Genomic DNA, 25,341 nt, shown 5'->3' with positions numbered 1-25,341 from the left:
ACTTACATTTCTTGGTGTTCTTCTCATCATTTTTCTTGGCATTCTTTTAGAATTCCTAGAATTTTACAGTTTCTTCAGGATGATTTGGATAAAGGTTTGTCTGCAAGTTCCTTGAAAGGACAAATCTCTGCTCTTTCTGTTCTTTTTCACAGTCATTGTTTTGTACAGGCTTTGGTTCGTATAAAACCTGTTATTAAGTCAATTTCTCCTCCTTGGAGTTTGAATTTGGTTCTGGGGGCTCTTCAAGCTCCTCCGTTTGAACCTATGCATTCGCTGGATATTAAATTACTTTCTTTGAAAGTTTTGTTTCTTTTGGCCATCTCTTCTGCTAGAAGAGTTTCTGAATTATCTGCTCTTTCTTGTGAGTCTCCTTTTCTGATTTTTCATCAGGATAAGGCGGTGTTGCGAACTTCATTTAAATTTTTACCTAAGGTTGTGAATTCTAACAACATTAGTAGAGAAATTGTGGTTCCTTCATTGTGTCCTAATCCTAAGAATTCTAAGGAAAGATCGTTGCATTCTTTGGATGTAGTTAGAGCTTTGAAATATTATGTTGAAGCTACTAAAGATTTCCAAAAGACTTCTAGTCTATTTGTTATCTTTTCTGGTTCTAGGAAAGGTCAGAAGGCTTCTGCCATTTCCTTGGCATCTTGGTTCAAGTCTTTGATTCATCATGCTTATGTTGAGTCGGGTAGAACTCCGCCTTAAAGGATTATAGCTCATTCGACTAGGTCAGTCTCTACTTCCTGGGCATTTAAGAATGAAGCTTCGGTTGATCAGATTTGCAAAGCAGCAACTTGGTCTTCTTTGCATACTTTTACTAAATTCTACCATTTTGATGTGTTTTCTTCTTCTGAAGCAGTTTTTGGTAGAAAAGTACTTCAGGCAGCTGTTTCAGTTTGATTCTTCTGCTTATAATTTCAGTTTTTTTTCATTATAAGATTTAAACTTTGTTTTGGGTGTGGATTATTTTTCAGCGGAATTGGCTGTCTTTATTTTATCCCTCCCTCTCTAGTGACTCTTGCGTGGAAGATCCACATCTTGGGTATTCATTATCCCATAGTCACTAGCTCATGGACTCTTGCTAATTACATGAAAGAAAACATAATTTATGTAAGAACTTACCTGATAAATTCATTTCTTTCATATTAGCAAGAGTCCATGAGGCCCACCCTTTTTGTGGTGGTTATGATTTTTTTGTATAAAGCACAATTATTCCAATTCCTTATTTTTTATGCTTTCGCACTTTTTTCTTATCACCCCACTTCTTGGCTATTCGTTAAACTGATTTGTGGGTGTGGTGAGGGGTGTATTTATAGGCATTTTGAGGTTTGGGAAACTTTGCCCCTCCTGGTAGGAATGTATATCCCATATGTCACTAGCTCATGGACTCTTGCTAATATGAAAGAAATGAATTTATCAGGTAAGTTCTTACATAAATTATGTTTTTGGGTTGTGGATTAATTTTTTTCAGTGAAAAATGGCTGTTTTTTTTTTTTTTTTATTACTCCCTCTAGTAACTCTTGTGTGGAGTTCCACATCTTGGGTATTGCTATCCAGTACGTCACTAGCTCACGGACTCTTGCCAATTACATGAGAGAAAACATAATTTATGTAAGAACTTACTTGATAAATTAATTTCTTTCATATTGGCAAGAGTCCATGAGGATTCTAAACAACAAAAGTTCCCACACTTTATGTACTCACTGCATATCAAACTGACCAATATTCAAATAAATGAACTGCACATTAAATGTCTCTCTGCATCCTTACAGAAAGAATAAATCCCAGGGCTGGGGGTGACTCCTTAATGCATATACATTCAATAACCATAAAGTCAAGTGAAAATGGTATTGGTAAAAGCTGGCTTACTGCGTCCGGTCCTAGGGTGTGATCATATGCGAGTCCGACCCTCAATCCTGGCAACCGAACATGTCCATGGAGGACCCTTATACTCAGTCTCATCCGCTGGATGGGTTCCTATGTTCGCCTTACTGTCCACGCCGTTTGGTAACTATGTACGCTGTTCTGTGAGCTGGCCGGAAATGTCAAAACATAGATCATGCCCTCTTCAGACGCGTTCAGCTTTTCCTCATTCGATACGCTTGTGGTCGTCACACTCTCTCATGCCCTGTAGGCCAGTCCGGAGTAAAAGAGGGGTGAGGAGGCACTCTTCGTACTGAATCTGAGTGCCTACATCCGTGCTCACTTAAACAGGAATCCAAAATAGCAGGGTAAAAAATAGATACAGGAGCACTGGTGGATGTCCAAGTAGCGTTTATTACCAACAATATCGCTACATTGTTAAAAACTTCAAACTCGTACTGTATCAGCATATACATATATACAAAGTTCCTCTTTAAACTGACAGCAGTCAGATGGCTGACAATGGGAGGAAGAATGTACAACATCTGATGCGTTTCGGCTTCCCAGCCGTAGTCCTAGCTGAATAAAAATGTTTAAAACAAGCGATTTACCTACTCTAATGGTGGAGAGTTGTTCCCTAATTTGGGACCGTACCTCCCTCGTAGTTAAACCTATGTACTGTATCTCACACAGTTCACAGGTGATCAGATAGATTACATATTTGGACCTGCAGTTAAAACAGGAGTTTATTTCAAACTGCTACCCTGTTATGGTTGATCTAAACGTCCCACCACATATCACTTTCTCACAGGCCACACAGTCTCTGAAATTTCATCTGTGCATCCCTTTGACTGTGAGCCAAGCTGATCCCCCGGCTCAAGTACTCTGAGTTTAGTTGGTGTTACCATATTGCCAATAGTTTTATTTTTCTTGTATGAAAATTGGCAACCTTGCCTGGATAGATCAACTAGATCATCATCTGCCGAAAGCATTTTGAAGTGCCTCCTGAGAATATTGCAGATTTCACCTTATTCTTTTGAATAATCTGTTATGAAGAGGAAGCCCTTTTTAAAGGATTTCTTCATGCCCGCTACCTCATTCTTGGGTAATAAAAGATCTTCCCTATCTAGGTTATTCACAGATTCCCTAGCTTTGCTGATAATATTGGGTCCATAACCTCTGTCCCTAAGTGTGCTCTCCAGTTCCTTACTCTCCTTCACATACTGTTCATTATGTGTGCAAATTTTCTTTACCTGTATAAATTGTCCTTTTGCTACAGCTTTGAACACATTTTGGGGGTGGCAACTTTTTGCGTGCAGCAGTGTGTTCCCTGTTATGGGCTTACGATAATTGGTAAAAGATACTTTCTCGCCTGGTATACCTACCAAGGTGACATCAAGGTAGTTTATGGTATTTTTATTTTGCTCAAAAGTGAATTCAATGCCTCTGTCGTTCTCATTCAGATAGTCAATGAAGATAGGCACATCCAGTGTGTCTCCTTTCCACACAAACAGAAGGTCGTCAATAGATCTCTTTATAAAAAGCAATATTTCGTCTTTGACTGCCCTATTTGAGGACATGGAAACAACTGCTCATAAAAGAGAAAAGACTGAAATGGGACATTATAACTTTGAATAAATATAATGAACTGGGATTGATTCCGAGAGGCTTACGGATCAATAAATTCCCCACATTTACAACTGAAGACAGGGAATTTATACAGTTATGGAATGAAATGCTGTCAGAATGTTCAGCCAAACTGATGGTATTGTTAGTACAATACAAAACTACACAGCTCAAGATAATCACTGACAAAATATCCCTTATACAAAATGAGTTAAACACACGTAGTATGGATACAGACTACCCAGCATTAGACCAGATTTTACACAACACCATAGCTGAGGCAAAACAAACTTTGTTAGAGATGAAGCATAGCAAGAGAGACCAAACTGATTTCAATAATAATCTTGTGTATATTTGAGATAGGAAAGAACGGTTCAGTAGAAGGGAGGAATTTGATAATAGAAGAGGTTTTGGCAACCAAAGAAGAGGCAATAGGCATAGGAATAGGGGTAGAGGCAGAAGAGGACAAAGGAGAATTAAATTTTCTGAAAGTGAAATAGATTCCCAGGATGTGACGGATCAGGAGGGGAAGATACTGATAGCAACTATACCCCATACCCCCTCAGTAGTAATAAGCCACAGCAACATCATTATCCTCAACACAGGTGGTGAGGCCAAAGGAAGGCAGTGTGCCTGTGATCCCTATACTTAGAAATGCCAAACCATATGCTTACTCGAAGTACAATTTACAAAGAGTAGAAACAGTGAGTATTATACCCAGTAATGCAGCTACATTAGAAAATGCACAAGTGAACCAGGTTTTCTTTCATGTAATTAGCAAGAGTCCATGAGCTAGTGACGTATGAGATTATTTTCAGCAGGAATTGGTTGTCTTTATTTTATCCCTCCCTCTCTAGTGACTCTTGCGTGGAAAGATCCACATCTTGGGTAATCATTATCCCATACGTCACTAGCTCATGGACTCTTGCTAATTACATGAAAGAAAACATAATTTATGTAAGAACTTACCTGATAAATTCATTTCTTTCATATTAGCAAGAGTCCATGAGGCCCGCCCTTTTTTTGGGGTGGTTATGATTTTTGTATAAAGCACAATTATTCCAATTCCTTATTTTATATGCTTTCGCACTTTTTTATCACCCCACTTCTTGGCTATTCGTTAAACTGAATTGTGGGTGTGGTGAGGGGTGTATTTATAGGCCTTTTGAGGTTTGGGAAACTTTGCCCCTCCTGGTAGGAATGTATATCCCATACGTCACTAGCTCATGGACTCTTGCTAATATGAAAGAAATGAATTTATCAGGTAAGTTCTTACATAAATTATGTTTTTTTCCATTGCCCCCCCCCCCCCCAAGAGCAGACGTGAGGGGCCAAGATAAGAGGTACACACAAGGGAAGATACACACTGAGAAATAAATAAATGATCCAGTGGTTAACAGTATTTTAAATCTATCTTCCCATGAATTGAGTTGGATTGAAAAGAAAGTTTTGGAATTAGGTTTGAGTTATGTTCCCACCATAGGCTTTAATCTTTTTAACACACTTCTGGACGTGAATAAGCTAATTTGGAAGTTGACACTATACAAACACTTCCAGAAAACAGCAAAAGGGGAGTCTGATCCTATGGGTAGCCCAATTAACATAAACAGGAACATCATACTCATCAGGAATCATTGAGTTTTGGGGAACAGTGTGATATGAGAACTTTGGAGCTACTCATGGAAAGAGGATCTGACTCAGGCTCGGGTCACACTGCACTGCCAAAATTCAAGAAAGCCTCTAGGTTCTACCCGATTCAGGACAGACGTCCAGTAATCGAAAAATTCTATTCTAGGGTAGAAAAAGATGTAACTAATCTATATTACCAGGAGAAACAGTACAAACAAAATATCACTTCAGCAGAGAGACGGGCATTAACAAATCTAAGCAATAATCGGGAAATAGTAATTAGATCCGCTGGCAAAGGGGGGTCCATTGTCATTACGGACAAGGATAACTTTGTAAAAGAGGCCTTGAGACAACTCACGAACACACAAGAGTATAAAGTGCTGAATCTTGATCCTACACGATCTTTTTAAAAACAACTAAAGGATCTAATAGATGATGGCCTAGAGTCGAGATTCTTTGACAAGGAGACCAGTGAGTTTCTATATGTTAGTCATCCTAAAATGCCCGTATTAAATCACCTCCCCAAAGTGCATGAATCCCTCACGGAGATTAAAGGGAGGCCCATTGTCGGCGGTATCGGTTCACTCCTGGAGCATTTGTCAGAGTGGTTGGATGCTGTACTACAGCCTATGACTAGACCACTAGCGAGTTTTGTTTTGGACACCAAACATGTTCTCAATTTGTTTTCCAATATCGAATGGTGTGACAGCTATACATGGGTGACAGTAGTCATTGTACTCATCTATTCCGCATGAGCAAGGTCTCAAAGCTGTGAAATACTTTATGAAGAAATATCATACAGGTGACTTTGCCTTATGTGACTTCACTGATTTTCTGTTGACTCATATTTTTTTTAAATTCAATGGTCAATTCTTTCTCCAAATGTGTTGTACAGCCATGGGGGCTAAGTTTGCCGCCTCCTACCCCAACCTGTTCATGGGTTGGTGAGAAGACTACCACATATTTGGAGAAAGGAATCCACACAGACGGAATATTGCTTTTTATAAGAGATTCATTGATGACCTTCTCTTTGTGTGGAAAGGAGACACACTGGATGTGCCTTTCTTCATTGACTTTCTGAATGAGAACGACAGAGGCATTGAATTCACTGTTGAGCAAAATAAAAATACCATAAACTACCTTGATGTCCCCTTGGTAGGTATACCAGGCGAGAAAGTATCTTCTACGATTTAGCGTAAGCCCATAACAGGGAACACACTGCTGCACGCAAGAAGTTGCCACCCCCAAAATGTGTTCAAAGCTGTAGCAAAATGAGGTAGCTGGCATGAAGAAATCCTTTTAAAAGGGCCCCTCTTTCAGAATTCAGAAGAATATGGTGAAATCTGCAATATTCTCAGGGGGCACTTCAAAATGCTTTCGGCAGATGATGATCTAGTTGATCTATCCAGTCAAGGTTGCCAATTTTCATACAAGAAAAATAAAACTATTAGCAATAGGGTATCGCCAACTAAACTCAGAGTACTTGAGCCAGGGGATCAGCTTGGCTCACAGTCAAAGGGATGCACAGATGTAATTTCAGAGACTGTGTGGCCCGTGAGAAAGTGATATGTGGTGCGACGTTTAGATCCACCATAACAGGGCAGCAGTTTGAAATAAACTCTTGTATTAACTGCAGGTCCAAATTTGTAATCTATCTGATCACCTGTGAACTGTGTGAGATACAGTACATAGGTTTAACTACGAGGAAGGTACTGTCCCGAATCAGGGAACATCTCTCCACCATTAGAGTAGGTAAATAGAGTACTCCTCTGGTACAACACTCTGTACAGATACATGATAAAAATACAGATAGCTTCAAATGGACAGCCATTGAAAAGATATTCACACCCTCGAGAGGAGGAGGCAGAGAGAGAGCCCTGGGCAAGCTGGAGGTGTTCTGGATTTGTAAATAAAGACAAGAACACCTTCAGGTTTTAATTCTACTTATGATTTAATTAACCACATGGAAGTAATAATTCTTAGGACACACTCTACAGGTAACTAACTTTTTGTGTCATGATTTGTACTCCCCTTGATGTGATTGTATTATGGCAGTAATGGTCTATTTGCCACTATATACACACCTTGATCATGACTTATGTGCAGATAGGCAAACTTGGAAGCACATACTGAGAATCAAGGAAAAACATTCAACACACAGAGGTGATAGATGGAAACTAGCTCTGGAGCCATAATTTAGAATCTCCTCCGACGAGGTTAAGCAATGGCAGTAAAGGTCTATTAGCCATCATATATACAAACAGAACTTAGTTTATGTATATAGATGCGAGCTTGGAAACACACACTATGAAATAGGGAAGGATATATAACACACAGAAGTGAGGGATAAAAAAAAACGAGGGTCCCTTCACCTATTTATTGAATAGGCACATTTTTGAAAGAAGAGTGTACATCCCTGAATGTCCCTGTAGAAGTGTTCATGGACAAGGGTTTTCCGGCAGTGGTATTGTCATCCTATAATATGCATCCTCAGAGGAAAGAAATTATCAAAACTGAACATATGTATTTAAGTTGTAACACATCATGATGATATGCAACACTAGTTTTGTGTAACTTTACGTGTAACAGTTTGTGAAACAATTTTGTGCTACCGTCTTTAGATATGTAAGTGTATTGCAACTTACCAAGTTAATTGATTGGCTTATCCAGATGGCCAATGGGAGGTAAGAAGGCCCTTGAAAAAGGGCGCTTGTTTTAAACATTTCTATTCAGCTAGGACTACAGCTGGGAAGCCGAAATGCGTCAGCTGTTGTACATTTCTCCTCCCATTGTCAGCCATCTGACTGCTGTCAGTTTAAAGAGGAACTTTGTCTATATGTAAATGCTGATACATGTACTATCCAGTACGAGTTTGAAGTTTTTAACATTGTAGCGATATTGTTGGTAATAAACGCTACTTGGACATCCACCGGTGCTCCTGTATCTATTATTTACCCAAGAGTCCATGAGGCCCACCCTTTTTATGGTGGTTATGATTTTTTTTGTATAAAGCACAATTATTTCCAAATTCCTTTGTTGATGCTTTTTACTCCTTTTTTTATCACCCCACTACTTGGCTATTCGTTAAACTGAATTGTGGGTGTGGTGAGGGGTGTATTTATAGGCATTTTGAGGTTTGGGAAACTTTGCCCGTCCTGGTAGGATTGTATATCCCATACGTCACTAGCTTGTGGACTCTTGCCAATATGAAAGAAATGCATTTATCAGGTAAGTTCTTACATAAATTATGTTGTCTCTGATTTGCGGTGTGTTTGGTTCAGATGGTAAGTCCCCACCCTTTTGGTGATGTCCTAGCGTTTTACAACTTACGTTTCACCAATAACTGCTTGGCTTTGTCAAGGATATCTTGAGTTTCCTCTGAGGTCTCTTTAAACAGTCTAGTCCACTTCTTATTGGTTCCTAAGTAGTTGTCCATAACTGGGATCAGGTGTTATTTCATGTTTGAATTTTGCAAGCTTTAGTTATGGATTATAACTTTATAATTTACACAGGATACTAAGATAGTACAGAAACATTTTCCATTGCTAGCTGCAGATGAGAAACTAACTAACTTGGTTGAGAGAAGCCTAAGGTGCTCTTCAAGGAGATGTGCCACATTAGGTAATATCTTAGCACCTACACAATAGAAAAAAAAAAATACACAAGCCTCCAGTTCATGGTTAACTAGTGTAGGTATGTACATAGAAAATTCAAACCCTGTGAACATGTCAGGATAACCAAAACTTTTTCCTCTTTCGTTACAGGGGAGTCATTTGATAGCAAACATTGTGTGAAATGCACTAATACATATGTCATTTATTTGATAAACTGTACCCAATGTAAACTCCAATATGTGGGACTCACGACACGGGATGTAAATTCCCGTGTGAGAGAACATTTCTCTACAATCAGTACAGGTAGATCATTTACTCCCCTAGCACAACACTTTGCTTTATTTCATCAGAAGAATTGAAATACATTTAGTTGGTTTATTATTGAGAAAGTATGCAGACCTAAATGAGGTTAGGACCTTGATCAGTTGCTGGCTAAGAGAGAAAACCTTCTGGATTTTTAGGTTAAAAAACAGAATTCCAGAGGGTCTCAACTCTAGATATGACCTCATAAATTATTTGGAATAATGAATTATGTCATAGCTCTTCTGTCCCCCTTTATTATTTCCTCTCTGCCCCCATACTATGGGTGCCCATTAACTTCTATTTTGAATAGCTCAAGCCATTTTGTTTGTTTTCACTCCCGGATAGGGTACTGATAAGGTAGTTCGTGTGTATTTGATAAGGTATCCCAGATATAGTGATCTGTCATTCATGCATATAGTTTCTGCCTTCCTATGCATTATGGTGTTGTGGGATTTATGTGACTTTATTAGTAACACCAATCACATATTTTCTTTTGTCATGCTTCGGTCCATATTGGATCGATAATATCATGCATATATCTACCACAATATTGCAACTAGACACTTTCTGTGTGTCATTCCTTGTACATATATGTACTTGGCTTGGCTCCTTCTAGGTTCGTCCCACTTTATCAGATTCCAATTGTACAATATAACCTTGGTTGCCTACATCAACCATCAGGGACGAACGAGAAGTTCCTTGGCGATGAGAGAAGTAATCTCAGATACTAGAGTGGGCAGAGACTCACAGATGTACGCTGTCAGCGATCCACATTCTGAGTGTAGACAACTGGGAAGCAGACTTCCTCAGCAGGCAATCCTTTCACCCAGGGGAATGGTCTCTCCACCCGAGGTGTTTGCAGATATATGCAGCGATTGGGGGACACTGGAAATGGATCTCATGGCATCCTGCCTCAATACCAAGCTACGAGGTTGAGGGATCCTCGGGCGGAACTGATAGATGCCCTATCGGTACTATGGAGGTTCAGGGTCATATATATATTTTTCTTCTATTAACGCTTCACCCTCATGTGGTGGCTCGAATCAAGCAGGAGTGAGCATCAGTGATTCTGGTTGCCGCGAAGGACGTGGTTTGCGGATCTAGTGGGGATGTCCTCATCTCCTCAGTGGAGATTACCTTGTCGCAGAGATCTGCTGATACAGGGTCTAGAGTCTCTGAGGCTGACTGCGTGGAGATTGAACGCTTAGTCTTAGCTAAGCTTGGTTCAGGCTCGTCAGTCAGTTAGTTGTATCTACCATAAAGCGTGGAGGACTTGCTTGCACTGGTGTGAAGAGCGTGGCTTTTCCTGGCATAAGGTTAAGGTTGCCAGAATTTGAGCTTTTCTCCAGGATGGACTGGAGAAGGATTTATCTGTTAGTTCCCTGAAGGGATAGATATCTGCCCTGTCGGTGTTGCTGCACAAACGATTGGCCGAGCTTCTGAATGTGCAATCCTTTATTAATTCTCTGGCTAGGATCAGACCTGTGTTTAGATCTGTGCCTCCGCCCTGGAGCCTCAATCTTATTCTTAGTGTTTTGCAGCAGGCTCCGTTTGAGCCTATGCATACTGTTGACATTAAATTATTATCTTGAAAGGTTCTTTTTTTGTTGGCTATTGCTTTGCAATGTGACCCCCCTTATCTGGTTTTTCATATGGATAAGGCGGTTTTATGCATTAAGCTAGAGTTCCTCCCTAAGGTGGTGTTGAATCATAACATTTATCAAGAAATTGTTGTTCCGTTCTTGTGTCCTAATCCTTCTTCAGTGAAGGAATGTTTGCTTCACAATCCTAGATGTGGTTTGTGCCTTGAAGTTCTATCTTCAGGCTACTAAGGAATTCAGACAATCTTCCTCTTTTTTTGTCATCTATACGGGGAAGCGTAAAGGGCAAAAGGCTACTACGACTTCTCTTTCTGGTTGAGGAGTGTCATCCACTTAGCTTATGAGACAGCGGGATGACGGCCTCCTGAGAGGATAACTGCTCATTCCACTAGAGCAGTGGCTTCCTCTGGGGCTTTTAAGAACGAAGCCTCAATGGATCAGATTTGTAAGGCGGTTACCTGGTCCTCCTTACACACTTTTTCTAAATTTTACAACTTTGATGTGTTTGCTTCAGGTGAAGCAGCTTTCCGGAGAAAAGTTTTGAAGGCTGTGGTGCCCTCAGAATAAGGTCCGCCTCTTTTTGTCTGTTCCCTCCCGTTATTCATTCAGTGTCCTCTGGAGCTTGGGTATAGTTTTCCCAACAGTAAGGAATGAAGTTGTGGACTCTCCCTGTCTCCCTGTCTTTTATGGAAGGAAAACATAATTTATGCTTACCAGATAAATTAATTTCCTTCCTGGCAGGAAGAGTCCACGACCCCGCCCGTAATTTATGTTTTGATGGACGGCTCCCTTTTTTATATTATTTCTTCTGGAACCTTTATAGCCTGATGTTTCTCCTGCTTTTCCTTGTTCCCTCAGCAGAATGACTGGGGGATAGGGATGTGGGAGTGATATTTAAGCCTTTGGATGGGGTGTCTTTGCCTCCACCTGGTGGCCAGGTGTTGTATTTCCCAATATTAAGAAATTAAGTTGTAGACTCTCCCTGCCAGGTAGGAAATGATTTCTACTACTTCTTCTACTTATACTAATAAAAGGTTAAGGGCTCTATATATATTATATATATATAATATTTTTCTTACCTGGGGTTTAGTCTTTTTTTTAAAATTGACTACATTTTTCTTGCAAATTGCGGGCAGTATTAGGCCCGCGGGTGCGCCAAATGCTAGACTTTATTGCGTCATTCTTGGCATGAGAATTTTTTGGCGCGAAAGTACGTCCGTTGACGCAAGTTCGTCATTTCCGGCGTCGTAGTTGACGCCGAGTCCTTACACAGGGTTCCTTCGTTAGTGACGTGAGTGTGTCATTTCCGGATGTTGGCGCAGAAACATTTTCAGTTACGTTGTGCGTCATACTTGGCGCCAAAATTTTTCATTATTTTAATACCCCATTGCTATTTGCCTCTTGCCTTTTTCTATGTCAGAGGGCTATGCTATTTGCATTTTTTCCCATTCCTGAAATGGTCATATTTTGCTTTTTATGTTGTTTTTTCTTTTACATTTTGCAATATGTCTCAATCTGATCCTGTCTCAGAAGTATTTGTTGGAACTTTGCTGCCTGACATCAGTTCTACCAAAGCTAAGTGCATTTGTTGTAAGATTGTGGAAATTATATCTCCGAATGTCATTTGTAATAGTTGTCATGATAAACTTTTACATGCAGATAATGTGTCTATCAGTAATAGTACATTGCCAGTTGCAGTTCCTTCAACTTCTAATGTACATAATATACCTATGAATTTTAAAGAATTTGTTACTTATTCTATTCAGAAGGCTTTGTCTGCATTTCCGCCTTCTAATAAACATAAAAGGTCTTTCAAAACTTCTCATAAAGTTGATGAAATTTCAAATGACTGACAACATAATGATTTATCCTCCTCTGATGAGGATCTATCTGATTCAGAAGATCCTTCCTCAGATATTGACACTGACAAATCTACTTATTTATTTAAAATGGAGTATATTCGTTCTTTGTTAAAAGAAGTGTTAATTACTTTGGATATTGAGGAAGCCAGTCCTCTTGACGTTAAGACTAGTAAACGTTTAAACGCTGTTTTTGAACCTCCTGTGGTTACCCCAGAGGTTTTTCCTATTCCTGATGCTATTTCTGATATGATTTCTAAGTAATGGAATAAGCCGGGTACTTCTTTTATTCCTTCTACAAGGTTTAAAAAAATGTATCCTTTACCAGCAATTTCTATAGAGTTTTGGGAAAAGAACCCCAAAGTTGACGGGGCTATTTCTACTCTTGCTAAATGTACCATATTCCTATGGAAGATAGTATTTCTTTTAAAGATCCTTTAGATAGAAAGCTTGAATCTTATCTAAGAAAAGCCTATTTATATTCAGGTCATCTTTTCAGGCCTGCAATTTCTTTGGCTGATGTTGCGGCTGCATCAACTTTTTGGTTGGAGAATTTAGATTGGATTCTGACATATCTAGCATTGTTCGCTTAGTTCAACATGCTAATCATTTTATTTGTGATGCCATTTTTATATTATCAAAATTGATGTTAGATCCATGTCTTTAGCTATTTTAGCTAGAAGAGCTTTGTGGCTTAAATTTTGGAATGCTGATATGACATATAAGTCTAGATTACTATCTCTTTCTTTCCAAGGTAATAATTTATTTGGTTCTCAGTTGGATTCTATTATTTCAACTGTTACTGGGAGAAAGGGAGTTTTTTTACCTCAGGATAAAAAACATAAGGGTAAATCTCTAAGGCTTCTAACCATTTTCGTTCCTTTTGTCAAAATAAGGAACAAAAATGTTATTCTTCCCCCAAGGAATCTATTTCCAATTGGAAGCCTTCCTCAAATTGGAATAAATCCAAGCCATTTAAGAAACCAAAGTCAGCCCCTAACTCCGCATGAAGGTGCGGCCCTCATTCCAGCTCAGCTAGTAGGGGGTAGATTAAGGTTTTTCAAGGATATTTGGATAAATTCTGTCCAAAATCAATGGATTCAGAGCATTGTCTCTCAGGGGTATCGAATAGGATTCAGAGTAAGACCTCCTGTGAGAAGATTTTTTCTCTCACGCATCCCAGCAAATCCAGTAAAAGCTCAGGCTTTCCTGAAGTGTGTTTCAGACCTGGAGTTTTCAGGGGTAATCATGCCAGTTCCTTTACAGGAACAAGGTTTGGGGTTTTATTCAAATCTTTTTATTGTCCCAAAGAAGGAAAATTCATTCAGACCAGTTCTGGATCTGAAAATTTTGAATCGTTATGTAAGAGTACCAACTTTCAAGATGACTATAAGGACTATTCTGCCTTTTGTTCAGTGAGGACATTATATGTCCTTAATAGACTTGCAGGATGCATAGCTTCATATTCCGATTCATCCAGATCAGTCTGTCATTCCCTTCAGTGGCTTTGTGCATGGAAGTTTTAGGCCTCATGACTGCAGCATCGGACGCGATTCCTTTTGCTCGTTTTCACATGAGACCTCTCCAGCTTTATATGCTGAATCAATGGTGCAGGGATTATACAAAGATATTACAATTAATATCCTTAAATCCCAATGTTCGACACACTCTGACGTGGTGGTTAAATCACCAGCGTTTAGTTCAAGGGGCTTCTTTTCTTCGGCCAACCTGGACTGTGATCACTACAGATGCAAGTCTTTCAGGTTAGGGAGCTGTTTGGGGATCTCTGACAGCACAAGGAGTTTGGAAATCTCAAGAGGCGAGATTACCAATCAATATTTTAGAACTCCGTGCAATTCTCAGAGCTCTTCAGTTTTGGCCTCTGTTGAAGAGACAACCGTTCATTTGTTTTCAGACAGACAATATCACAACTGTGGCATATGTCAATCATCAGGGTGTGACTCACAGTCCCCAAGCTATTAAAGAAGTATCTCGGATACTTGCTTGGGCGGAAACCAACTCCTGTCTAATCTCTGTGGTGCATATCCCAGGTGTAGACAATTGGGAGGCGTATTATCTCAGCTGTCAGACTTTACATCCGGGGGAGTGGTCCCTCCATCCAGATGTATTTCCTCAGATTGTTCAGATGTGGGGTCTTCCAGAGATAGATCTGATGGCCTCTCATCTAAACAAGAAACATCCCAGATACCTGTCCAGGTCCAGGGATGTTCAGGTGGAAGCAGTGGATGCACTGACACTTCCTTGGTGTTATCAACCTGCTTACATTTTCCCGCCTCTAGTTCTTCTTCCAAGAGTGATCTCCAAAATCATCATGGAACAATCGTTTGTGTTGCTGGTGGCTCCAGCATGGCCTCACAGGTTTTGGTATGCGGATCTTGTTCGGATGTCCAGTTGCCAACCTTGGCCACTTCCGTTAAGGCCGGACCTACTGTCTCAAGGTCCGTTTTTCCATCAGGGTCTCAAATCATTAAATTTGAAGTTATGGAAATTGAAAGCTTAGTGCTAAGTCATAGAGGTTTCTCTGACTCAGTGATTAATACTATGTTACAAGCTCGTAAATCTGTCTCTAGAAAGATTTATTATCGAGTTTAGAAGACTTACATTTCATGGTGTTCTTCTTATAATTTCTCTTCTCATTCTTTTAGTATTCCTAGAATTTTACAGTTTCTTCAGGATGGTTTGGATAAGGGTTTGTCTGCAAATTCCTTGAAGGGACAAATCTCTGCTCTTTCAGTTTTATTTCACAGAAAGATTGCGAAACTTCCCGATATTCACTGTTTTGTACATACTTTAATTTGTATTAAGCCTGTCATTAAATCAATTTCTCCTCCTTGGAGTCTTAATTTGGTTTTGAAGGCATTACAGGCTCCTCCATTTGAGCCTATGCATTCTTTGGACATTAAACTACTTTCTTTGGCTATCTCTTCTGCTAGAAGAGTATCTGAGCTATCTGCTCTTTCTTGTGAATCTCCTTTTCTGATTTTTTTATCAGGATAAGGCGGTTTTGCGGACTTGATTTAAATTTTTACCTAAGGTTGTGAATTCTTACAACATTAGTAGAGAAATTGTTGTCCCTTCCTTGTGTTCTAATCCTAAGAATTCTTTGGAAAGAGCCTTACATTCTTTGGATGTGGTGAGAGCTTTGAAATATTATGTTGAAGCTACTAAAGATTTCAGGAAGACTTCTAGTCTATTTGTTATATTTTCTGGTCCTAGGAAAGTTCAGAAGGCTTCTGCTATTTCCTTCGTTGATTTCCTTGGCTTGGTTAAAGCTTTTAATTCATCAAGCTCATTTGAAGTCGGGTCAGGCCCCGCCTCAGAGAATTACAGCTCATTCTACTAGATCAGTCTCCCCTTCGTGGGCTTTTAAGAATGAAGCTTCAGTTGATCAGATTTGCAAAGCGGCAACTTGGTCCTCTTTGCATACATTTACTAAATTCTACCGTTTTGATGTATTTGCTTCTTCAGAAGCAGTTTTTGGTAGAAAAGTTCTTCAGGCAGCTGTTTCAATTTGATTATTCTGCTGATGTTTTAAGTTTTTTTCTTGTCATTAAAAGAATAAACTTATAATTTGGGTTGTGGATTATTTTTTCAGCGGAAAATGGCTGTTTTTTATTTTTATCCCTCCCTCTCTTGCGTGGAGTTCCACATCTTGGGTATTGCTATCCCATACATCACTAGCTCATGGACTCTTGCCAATTACATGAAAGAAAACATAATTTCTTTCATGTAATTAACAAGAGTCCATGAGCTAGTGACGTATGGGATATACATTCCTACCAGGAGGGGCAAAGTTTCCCAAACCTTAAAATGCCTATAAATACACCCCTCACCACACCCACAAATCAGTTTTACAAACTTTGCCTCCAAGGGAGGTGGTGAAGTAAGTTTGTGCTAGATTCTACGTTGATATGCGCTCCGCAGCAAGTTGGAGCCCGGTTTTCCTCTCAGCGTGCAGTGAATGTCAGAGGGATGTGAAGAGAGTATTGCCTATTGAATGCAGTGATCTCCTTCTACGGGATCTATTTCATAAGGTTCTCTGTTATCGGTCGTAGAGATTCATCTCTTACCTCCCTTTTCAGATCGACGATATACTCTTATATTTACCATTTCCTCTACTGATTCTCGTTTCAGTACTGGTTTGGCTTTCTACAAACATGTAGATGAGTGTCCTGGGGTAAGTAAATCTTATTTTCTGTGACACTCTAAGCTATGGTTGGGCACTTTATTTATAAAGTTCTAAATATATGTATTCAAACATTTATTTGCCTTGACTCAGAATGTTCAACTTTCCTTATTTCCAGACAGTCAGTTTCATATTTGGGATTATGCTTTAAATTATCATATTTTTTCTTACCTCAAAAATTTGACTTTTTTCCCTGTGGGCTGTTAGGCTCGCGGGGGCTGAAAATGCTTCATTTTATTGCGTCATTCTTGGCGCGGACTTTTTTGGCGCAAAAATTCTTTTCCGTTTCCGGCGTCATACGTGTCGCCGGAAGTTGCGTCATTTTTGACGTTATTTTGCGCCAAAGATGTCGGCGTTCCGGATGTGGCGTCATTTTTGGCGCCAAAAGCATTTAGGCGCCAAATAATGTGGGCGTCTTATTTGGCGCCAAAAAATATGGGCGTCGCTTTTGTCTCCACATTATTTCAGTCTCATTTTTCATTTGCTTCTGGTTGCTAGAAGCTTGATGTTTGGCATTTTTTTCCCATTCCTGAAACTGTCTTATAAGGAATTTGATCTATTTTGCTTTATATGTTGTTTTTTCTCTTACATATTGCAAGATGTCTCACGTTGCATCTGAGCCAGAAGATACTACAGGAAAACCACTGCCTGCTGGATCTACCAAAGCTAAGTGTATCTGCTGTAAACTTTTGGTAGCTATTCCTCCAGCTGTTGTTTGTAATAATTGTCATGACAAACTTGTTAAAGCAGATAATATTTCCTTTAGTGATGTACCATTGCCTGTTGCAGTTCCCTCAACATCTAAGGTGCAGAATGTTCCTGATAACATAAGAGATTTTGTTTCTGAATCCATAAAGAAGGCTTTGTCTGTTATTTCTCCTTCTAGTAAACGTAAAAAGTCTTTTAAATCTTCTCTCTCTACAGATGAATTTTTAAATGAACACCATCATTCTGATTCTTTGGACTCTTCTGGTTCAGAGGATTCTATCTCAGAGATTGATGCTGATAAATCTTCATATTTATTTAAGATGGAATTTATTCGCTCTTTACTTAAAGAAGTACTAATTGCTTTAGAAATAGAGGATTCTAGTCCTCTTGATACTAATTCTATACGTTTGGATAAGGTTTTTAAAGCTCCTGCGGTTATTCCAGAAGTCTTTCCTGTTCCTAATGCTATTTCTGCAGTAATTTCTAAGGAATGGGATAAATTGGGTAATTCATTTACTCCTTCTAAACGTTTTAAGCAATTATATCCTGTTCCGCCTGACAGGTTAGAATTTTGGGACAAAATCCCTAAAGTTGATGGGGCTATTTCTACCCTTGCTAAACGTACTACCATTCCTACGTCAGATGGTACCTCGTTTAAGGATCCTTTAGATAGAAAAATTGAATCTTTTCTAAGAAAAGCTTATCTATGTTCAGGTAATCTTCTTAGACCTGCTATATCATTGGCTGATGTTGCTGCAGCTTCAACTTTTTGGTTGGAAACTCTAGCGCAACAAGTAACAAATCGTGATTCTCATGATATTATTCTTCTTCTCCAGCATGCTAATAATTTCATCTGTGATGCCATTTTTGATATTATTAGAGTTGATGTTAGGTTTATGTCTCTGGCTATCTTAGCCAGAAGAGCTTTATGGCTTAAGACCTGGAATGCTGATACGGCTTCTAAATCAACTCTACTTTCCATTTCTTTCCAGGGAAACAAATTATTTGGTTCTCAGTTGGATTCTATTATTTCAACTGTTACTGGTGGGAAAGGAACTTTTTTACCACAGGATAAAAAGTCTAAAGGTAAAAACAGGGCTAACAATCGTTTTCGTTCCTTTCGTTTCAACAAAGAACAAAAGCCTGATCCTTCGTCCTCAGGAGCAGTTTCAGTTTGGAAACCATCTCCAGTCTGGAATAAATCCAAGCCTGCTAGAAAGGCAAAGCCTGCTTCTAAGTTCACATGAAGGTACGGCCCTCATTCCAGTTCAGCTGGTAGGGGGCAGGTTACGTTTTTTCAAAGAAATTTGGATCAATTCTGTTCACAATCTTTGGATTCAGAACATTGTTTCAGAAGGGTACAGAATTGGTTTCAAGATGAGACCTCCTGCAAAGAGATTTTTTCTTTCCCATGTCCCAGTAAATCCAGTGAAAGCTCAAGCATTTCTGAATTGTGTTTCAGATCTAGAGTTGGCTGGAGTAATTATGCCAGTTCCAGTTCCGGAACAGGGGATGGGGTTTTATTCAAATCTCTTCATTGTACCAAAGAAGGAGAATTCCTTCAGACCAGTTCTGGATCTAAAATTATTGAATCGTTATGTAAGGATACCAACGTTCAAGATGGTAACTGTAAGGACTATATTGCCTTTTGTTCAGCAAGGGAATTATATGTCCACAATAGATTTACAGGATGCATATCTGCATATTCCGATTCATCCAGATCATTATCAGTTCCTGAGATTCTCTTTTCTAGACAAGCATTACCAATTTGTGGCTTTACCGTTTGGCCTTGCTACAGCTCCAAGAATTTTCACAAAGATTCTCGGTGCCCTTCTGTCTGTAATCAGAGAACAGGGTATTGTGGTATTTCCTTATTTGGACAATATCTTGGTACTTGCTCAGTCTTTACATTTAGCAGAGTCTCATACGAATCGACTTGTGTTGTTTCTTCAAGATCATGGTTGGAGGATCAATTTACCAAAAAGTTCTTTGATTCCTCAAACAAAGGTAACCTTTCTGGGTTTCCAGATAGATTCAGTGTCCATGACTCTGTCTTTAACAGACAAGAGACGTCTAAAATTGATTACAGCCTGTCGAAACCTTCAGTCTCAATCATTCCCTTCGGTAGCCTTATGCATGGAAATTCTAGGTCTTATGACTGCTGCATCGGACGCGATCCCCTTTGCTCGTTTTCACATGCGACCTCTTCAGCTCTGTATGCTGAACCAATGGTGCAGGGATTACACGAAGATATATCAATTAATATCTTTAAAACCGATTGTTCGGCACTCTCTAACGTGGTGGACAGATCACCTTCGTTTAATTCAGGGGGCTTCTTTTGTTCTTCCGACCTGGACTGTAATTTCAACAGATGCAAGTCTCACAGGTTGGGGAGCTGTGTGGGGATCTCTGACGGCACAAGGAGTTTGGGAATCTCAGGAGGTGAGATTACCGATCAATATCTTGGAACTCCGTGCAGTTTTCAGAGCTCTTCAGTTTTGGCCTCTTCTGAAGAGAGAATCGTTCATTTGTTTTCAGACAGACAATGTCACAACTGTGGCATACATCAATCATCAAGGAGGGACTCACAGTCCTCTGGCTATGAAAGAAGTATCTCGAATTTTGGTTTGGGCAGAATCCAGCTCCTGTCTAATCTCTGCGGTTCATATCCCAGGTGTAGACAATTGGGAAGCGGATTATCTCAGTCGCCAAACGTTGCATCCGGGCGAATGGTCTCTTCACCCAGAGGTATTTCTTCAGATTGTTCAAATGTGGGGGCTCCCAGAGATAGATCTGATGGCCTCTCATCTAAACAAGAAACTTCCCAGGTATCTGTCCAGATCCCGGGATCCTCAGGCGGAGGCAGTGGATGCATTATCACTTCCTTGGAAGTATCATCCTGCCTATATCTTTCCGCCTCTAGTTCTTCTTCCAAGAGTAATCTCCAAGATTCTGAGGGAATGCTCGTTTGTTCTGCTAATAGCTCCGGCATGGCCTCACAGGTTTTGGTATGCGGATCTTGTCCGGATGGCATCTTGCCAACCATGGACTCTTCCGTTAAGACCAGACCTTCTGTCACAAGGTCCTTTTTTCCATCCGGATCTGAAATCCTTAAATTTAAAGGTATGGAGATTGAACGCTTGATTCTTGGTCATAGAGGTTTCTCTGACTCCGTGATTAATACTATGTTACAGGCTTGTAAATCTGTATCTCGAGAGATATATTATAGAGTCTGGAAGACTTATATTTCTTGGTGTCTTTCTCATCATTTTTCTTGGCATTCTTTTAGAATACCGAGAATTTTACAGTTTCTTCAGGATGGTTTAGATAAGGGTTTGTCCGCAAGTTCTTTGAAAGGACAAATCTCCGCTCTTTCTGTTCTTTTTCACAGAAAGATTGCTATTCTTCCTGATATTCATTGTTTTGTACAAGCTTTGGTTCGTATAAAACCTGTCATTAAGTCAATTTCTCCTCCATGGAGTTTGAATTTGGTTCTGGGAGCTCTTCAAGCTCCTCCGTTTGAACCTATGCATTCATTGGACATTAAATTACTTTCTTGGAAAGTTTTGTTCCTTTTGGCCATCTCTTCTGCTAGAAGAGTTTCTGAATTATCTGCTCTTTCGTGTGAGTCTCCTTTTCTGATTTTTCATCAGGATAAGGCGGTGTTGCGAACTTCTTTTGAATTTTTACCTAAAGTTGTGAATTCCAACAACATTAGTAGAGAAATTGTGGTTCCTTCATTATGTCCTAATCCTAAGAATTCTAAGGAGAAATCATTGCATTCTTTGGATGTTGTTAGAGCTTTGAAATATTATGTTGAAGCTACAAAATCTTTCCGTAAGACTTCTAGTCTATTTGTTATCTTTTCCGGTTCTAGGAAAGGCCAGAAAGCTTCTGCCATTTCTTTGGCATCTTGGTTGAAATCTTTAATTCATCTTGCCTATGTTGAGTCGGGTAAAATTCCGCCTCAGAGAATTACAGCTCATTCTACTAGGTCAGTATCTACTTCCTGGGCGTTTAGGAATGAAGCTTCGGTTGACCAGATCTGCAAAGCAGCAACTTGGTCCTCTTTGCATACTTTTACTAAATTCTACCATTTTGATGTGTTTTCTTCTTCTGAAGCAGTTTTTGGTAGAAAAGTTCTTCAGGCAGCGGTTTCAGTTTGAATCTTCTGCTTATGTTTTTTGTTAAACTTTATTTTGGGTGTGGATTATTTTCAGCAGGAATTGGCTGTCTTTATTTTATCCCTCCCTCTCTAGTGACTCTTGTGTGGAAAGATCCACATCTTGGGTAGTCATTATCCCATACGTCACTAGCTCATGGACTCTTGTTAATTACATGAAAGAAAACATAATTTATGTAAGAACTTACCTGATAAATTCATTTCTTTCATATTAACAAGAGTCCATGAGGCCCACCCTTTTTTGTGGTGGTTATGATTTTTTTGTATAAAGCACAATTATTCCAATTCCTTATTTTATATGCTTCACACTTTTTTTCTTATCACCCCACTTCTTGGCTATTCGTTAAACTGATTTGTGGGTGTGGTGAGGGGTGTATTTATAGGCATTTTAAGGTTTGGGAAACTTTGCCCCTCCTGGTAGGAATGTATATCCCATACGTCACTAGCTCATGGACTCTTGTTAATATGAAAGAAATGAATTTATCAGGTAAGTTCTTACATAAATTATGTTTTATGTAAGAATTTACCTGATAAATTCATTTCTTTCATATTGGCAAGAGTCCATGAGGCCCACCCTTTTTATGGTGGTTATGATTTTTTTTGTATAAAGCACAATTATTTCCAAATTCCTTTGTTTTGCTTTTTACTCCTTTCTTTATCACCTCACTACTTGGCTATTCGTTAAACTAAATTGTGGGTGTGGTGAGGGGTGTATTTATAGGCATTTTGAGGTTTGGGAAACTTTGCCCTTCCTGGTAGGATTGTATATCCCATACTTCACTAACTCATGGACTCTTGCCAATATTAAAGAAATGAATTTATCAGGTAAATTCTTACATAAATTGTGTTTTTTATGGAATCAGACTTTGTGGGTGTTTTTAACAGCACTAATGTTCTTACTCTCTATGATGACATTTCTGTATGGACTTTAAATCAATGTTTTTTTTGGGGGGGGGGTGGGGGGGTTATCAGCTACTTAAAATGTATTCATTTTTTATAGATTCAAACACAGTACCAACTTCAGTATGAAAAACAAAAGAAGGAATTGGAATCCTCAAGCAGCAGAACTATACAGCACTTAGAAGCCAGAGTAACTGAATTGGAAGCAACAAATAAAGACCTCACAGAAAGAAAATATAAATCAGAATCTTGTATACGCGAACTTAAAGGCAAACTTGCTGGTTTGGAAGAGGTATGAAGAGTTTTCTACTTAAATTTTTAGATAATGGAGTTCAACGTATATACATTCAAAAGAAGAATGAAATATATAGTTTTCTGTATATACTAGGTACAGCAAATATACAAATTCTTAGCACTGGTAAATGTCTATATTTAAAAATATGTTCTCAAATGAGGACAGATGCAATGTTTTTCTTAGCATTTTTATGATCAGTAAAAAAAAATTGTAATTTTTGGTAATTCAACAAATCTTTGTTAATGTTTCCAATATTTTCAAGTAAGTACATTTATCCATCAATAAGAAGTCTATAAATACTTAATGATAGACAGTTTAATATGTTGCCATAAAATGCCACTTTAAAAAAATTATCTTCAGTGTTGGCTGTTTTTTAGTGAATGACCATGGTCCAAGCTGTGCCAGTGTGGCGATGACAAAAATTTATGTGTTGCTTTTATTTTAATTCTGTAGACGGCATGTAAAATTTTAATTCTGTAGACGGCATGTAACATAGGAAGCCAAAATATGTTCATGCTGAAGCAATACTATTAGATATTTTATACACTTCAAGATCAGCTATTGAACATCAACAAATGAGAAAGATCTATTGACCTATTTCAAATACAATTTAAATTGTGAATACAAAGTTCTCATTTTTTTTTCCTTTAGGAGTACCACAGGATAAAACAAGAAGTTGCGTCCTTTAGACGGGAGAATGCAACTCTGGATTCTGAGTGCCATGAAAAAGAAAAGCTTATAAACCAGCTTAAAACAAGGACGGCAGTTCTAGAGCAGGAAGTGAAGGATAAAGAGCAAGTGGTTAACAGAACTGTAGATGCTTGTGAAAATGCCCAGGAGCACAAGGTTTGTATTGGTTGGGAAAGTTTACTTTCTGTATTACCATCTGATGAAAATATCTGCTAGGATAATTGGGAAATATAAATAAGCATTTGAAATGCCTGCTCCTGATAGCACTTGTTTTATTGCTCACAATTTCACCCTTGAAAGAAAAATTTACAACTAAATAAATGACTAATTTTACATTCTAACTTTTTTGCATCTGCTATAATGAATCCATCTTTGTGTCATTATGTTTTCTGCAGAAAAAGCTAGAAGAATCCCTGGAACTAAAACAGCTGCAAACAGGCAAGCTGGAAGCAACTGTTAAATCTCTTTCTGAAGAACTTATCAAAGTAAGTAGAGTAATGCCTTTTATTTTACAACCTTATCATAGGAATGACTTGTGATTTGTATTTATTGTTTAAATAAAATAAAACCTGATAATATTTTGCAATGTTATTTTAGGCTAATGAGATTATCAAAAAGCTGCAGACAGACATGAAGAAATTAATGGAGAAAATAAAACTTAAAAATGCAGTCACAATGCAGCAAGAGAAACTTCTTGGAGAAAAAGATCAAGCATTACAGAAAGAGACATTGGAGCTGACAAATATTAAGCATGCTTTGAAAATAAAGGAGGAAGAGGTAAAGAAAATATATTGGTTGTTTAAGATTTTGGAATTAACCCTTTGAAAGAGAGAGTAATTTAGAATGCAAGATAGAGGAACATTCTAAACCCAACATTTTTCTTTTGTGATTCAGAGCATACACTTTTAAAGTTCTCATGTTATTCTTTGTTGAAAAGCATACCTAGGTAGGTAGCATGCACATGTCTTGAGCACTACAAGGCAGAAACACAGCTGCTAGCTTGTGTCTCTGCAAATGTATAGCAATGATAAATGTATTTTTGCAAAACTGCTGCCTTAAAGTGCTCCAGACGTGCACATTTCTGTGCCTACTTAAAGAATAGTTCCATTAAAGCTGCTTAATTTCATTTTCAAACAGGAAGTAAATGATTGCTCACAATTCCTGAATTTCTGTTGGTTGACACTGACTGGCTTGCCTCACAAACTTAAAAATAAAACGTGTAAAAAAATGTGTTACTTAAAAGTTACATGGGAAAGTAGCTTCTATTGATGAATTAATTTAATGTAATTGTATAAACAAAAGTTAGCACAAATGCACATGCCTAATTACCCTATGAGAAATGTGGCACTGCTTTTTGAACACCAGATTACTAATCTGTTTTCTGTTGCTGAAGGCCAAACAAAAACCCAGATATGACCCATGGGCAGTCCTGTTTATATTATAACTAGTTTTTATTTAGAAAATGTTATGATGTGAACAAAGGATATTTCCAAAATTTTATCTAAATTGAATCTTTTCTCTGTAAAATCAATAGTCCTGCTTCCTACAATGTGGCTGTTTTTGCATCAATTTAATAATCAGTACTAGTTGTTGCGTGTGCGCTGCTGCCTTGGTTTAGTCGTACATTTTATTTTCTGTAATATTTTTTTAGGTATTAAAGTTGCAGGAGCAACTGGATAGCACAGTTCAGAAACTAGAAGAAAGCAAGCAACTGTTGAAAACAAATGAGAATGGTAAGTGTAGCAAAACTATTTGTTATAGCATTATTTACTGTTAAATGAGGCAAGATGTTTTCCTATTATTCGCTGCATTAATTTATTGCCTTACTATAATACGAGAATTTTCCTTTGCAGCCAGCTG

At 38.6% G+C, this 25,341-nt stretch overlaps 1 protein-coding gene across 1 annotated transcript in view; it reads left to right on the top strand.

The window, feature by feature from the left end:
- LOC128649249 (spindle assembly abnormal protein 6 homolog) overlaps window positions 1–25,341 on the top strand; it is a 445,197-nt gene that overhangs the window by 231,082 nt on the left and 188,774 nt on the right. The window contains exons 8-12 of the mRNA XM_053702402.1: window positions 22,597–22,788; window positions 23,443–23,637; window positions 23,877–23,966; window positions 24,079–24,258; window positions 25,133–25,214. Of these exons, the coding sequence (XP_053558377.1) occupies window positions 22,597–22,788; window positions 23,443–23,637; window positions 23,877–23,966; window positions 24,079–24,258; window positions 25,133–25,214 (739 nt within the window). The remainder of the gene's footprint in view (window positions 1–22,596; window positions 22,789–23,442; window positions 23,638–23,876; window positions 23,967–24,078; window positions 24,259–25,132; window positions 25,215–25,341) is intronic.

The sequence above is a fragment of the Bombina bombina genome, chromosome 2, assembly GCF_027579735.1.
Source record: "Bombina bombina isolate aBomBom1 chromosome 2, aBomBom1.pri, whole genome shotgun sequence".
NCBI lineage: Eukaryota > Metazoa > Chordata > Amphibia > Anura > Bombinatoridae > Bombina > Bombina bombina.
The sequence above is the reverse complement of the archived record's forward strand: the minus strand, read 5'-3'. Positions and strand labels throughout refer to the sequence as shown.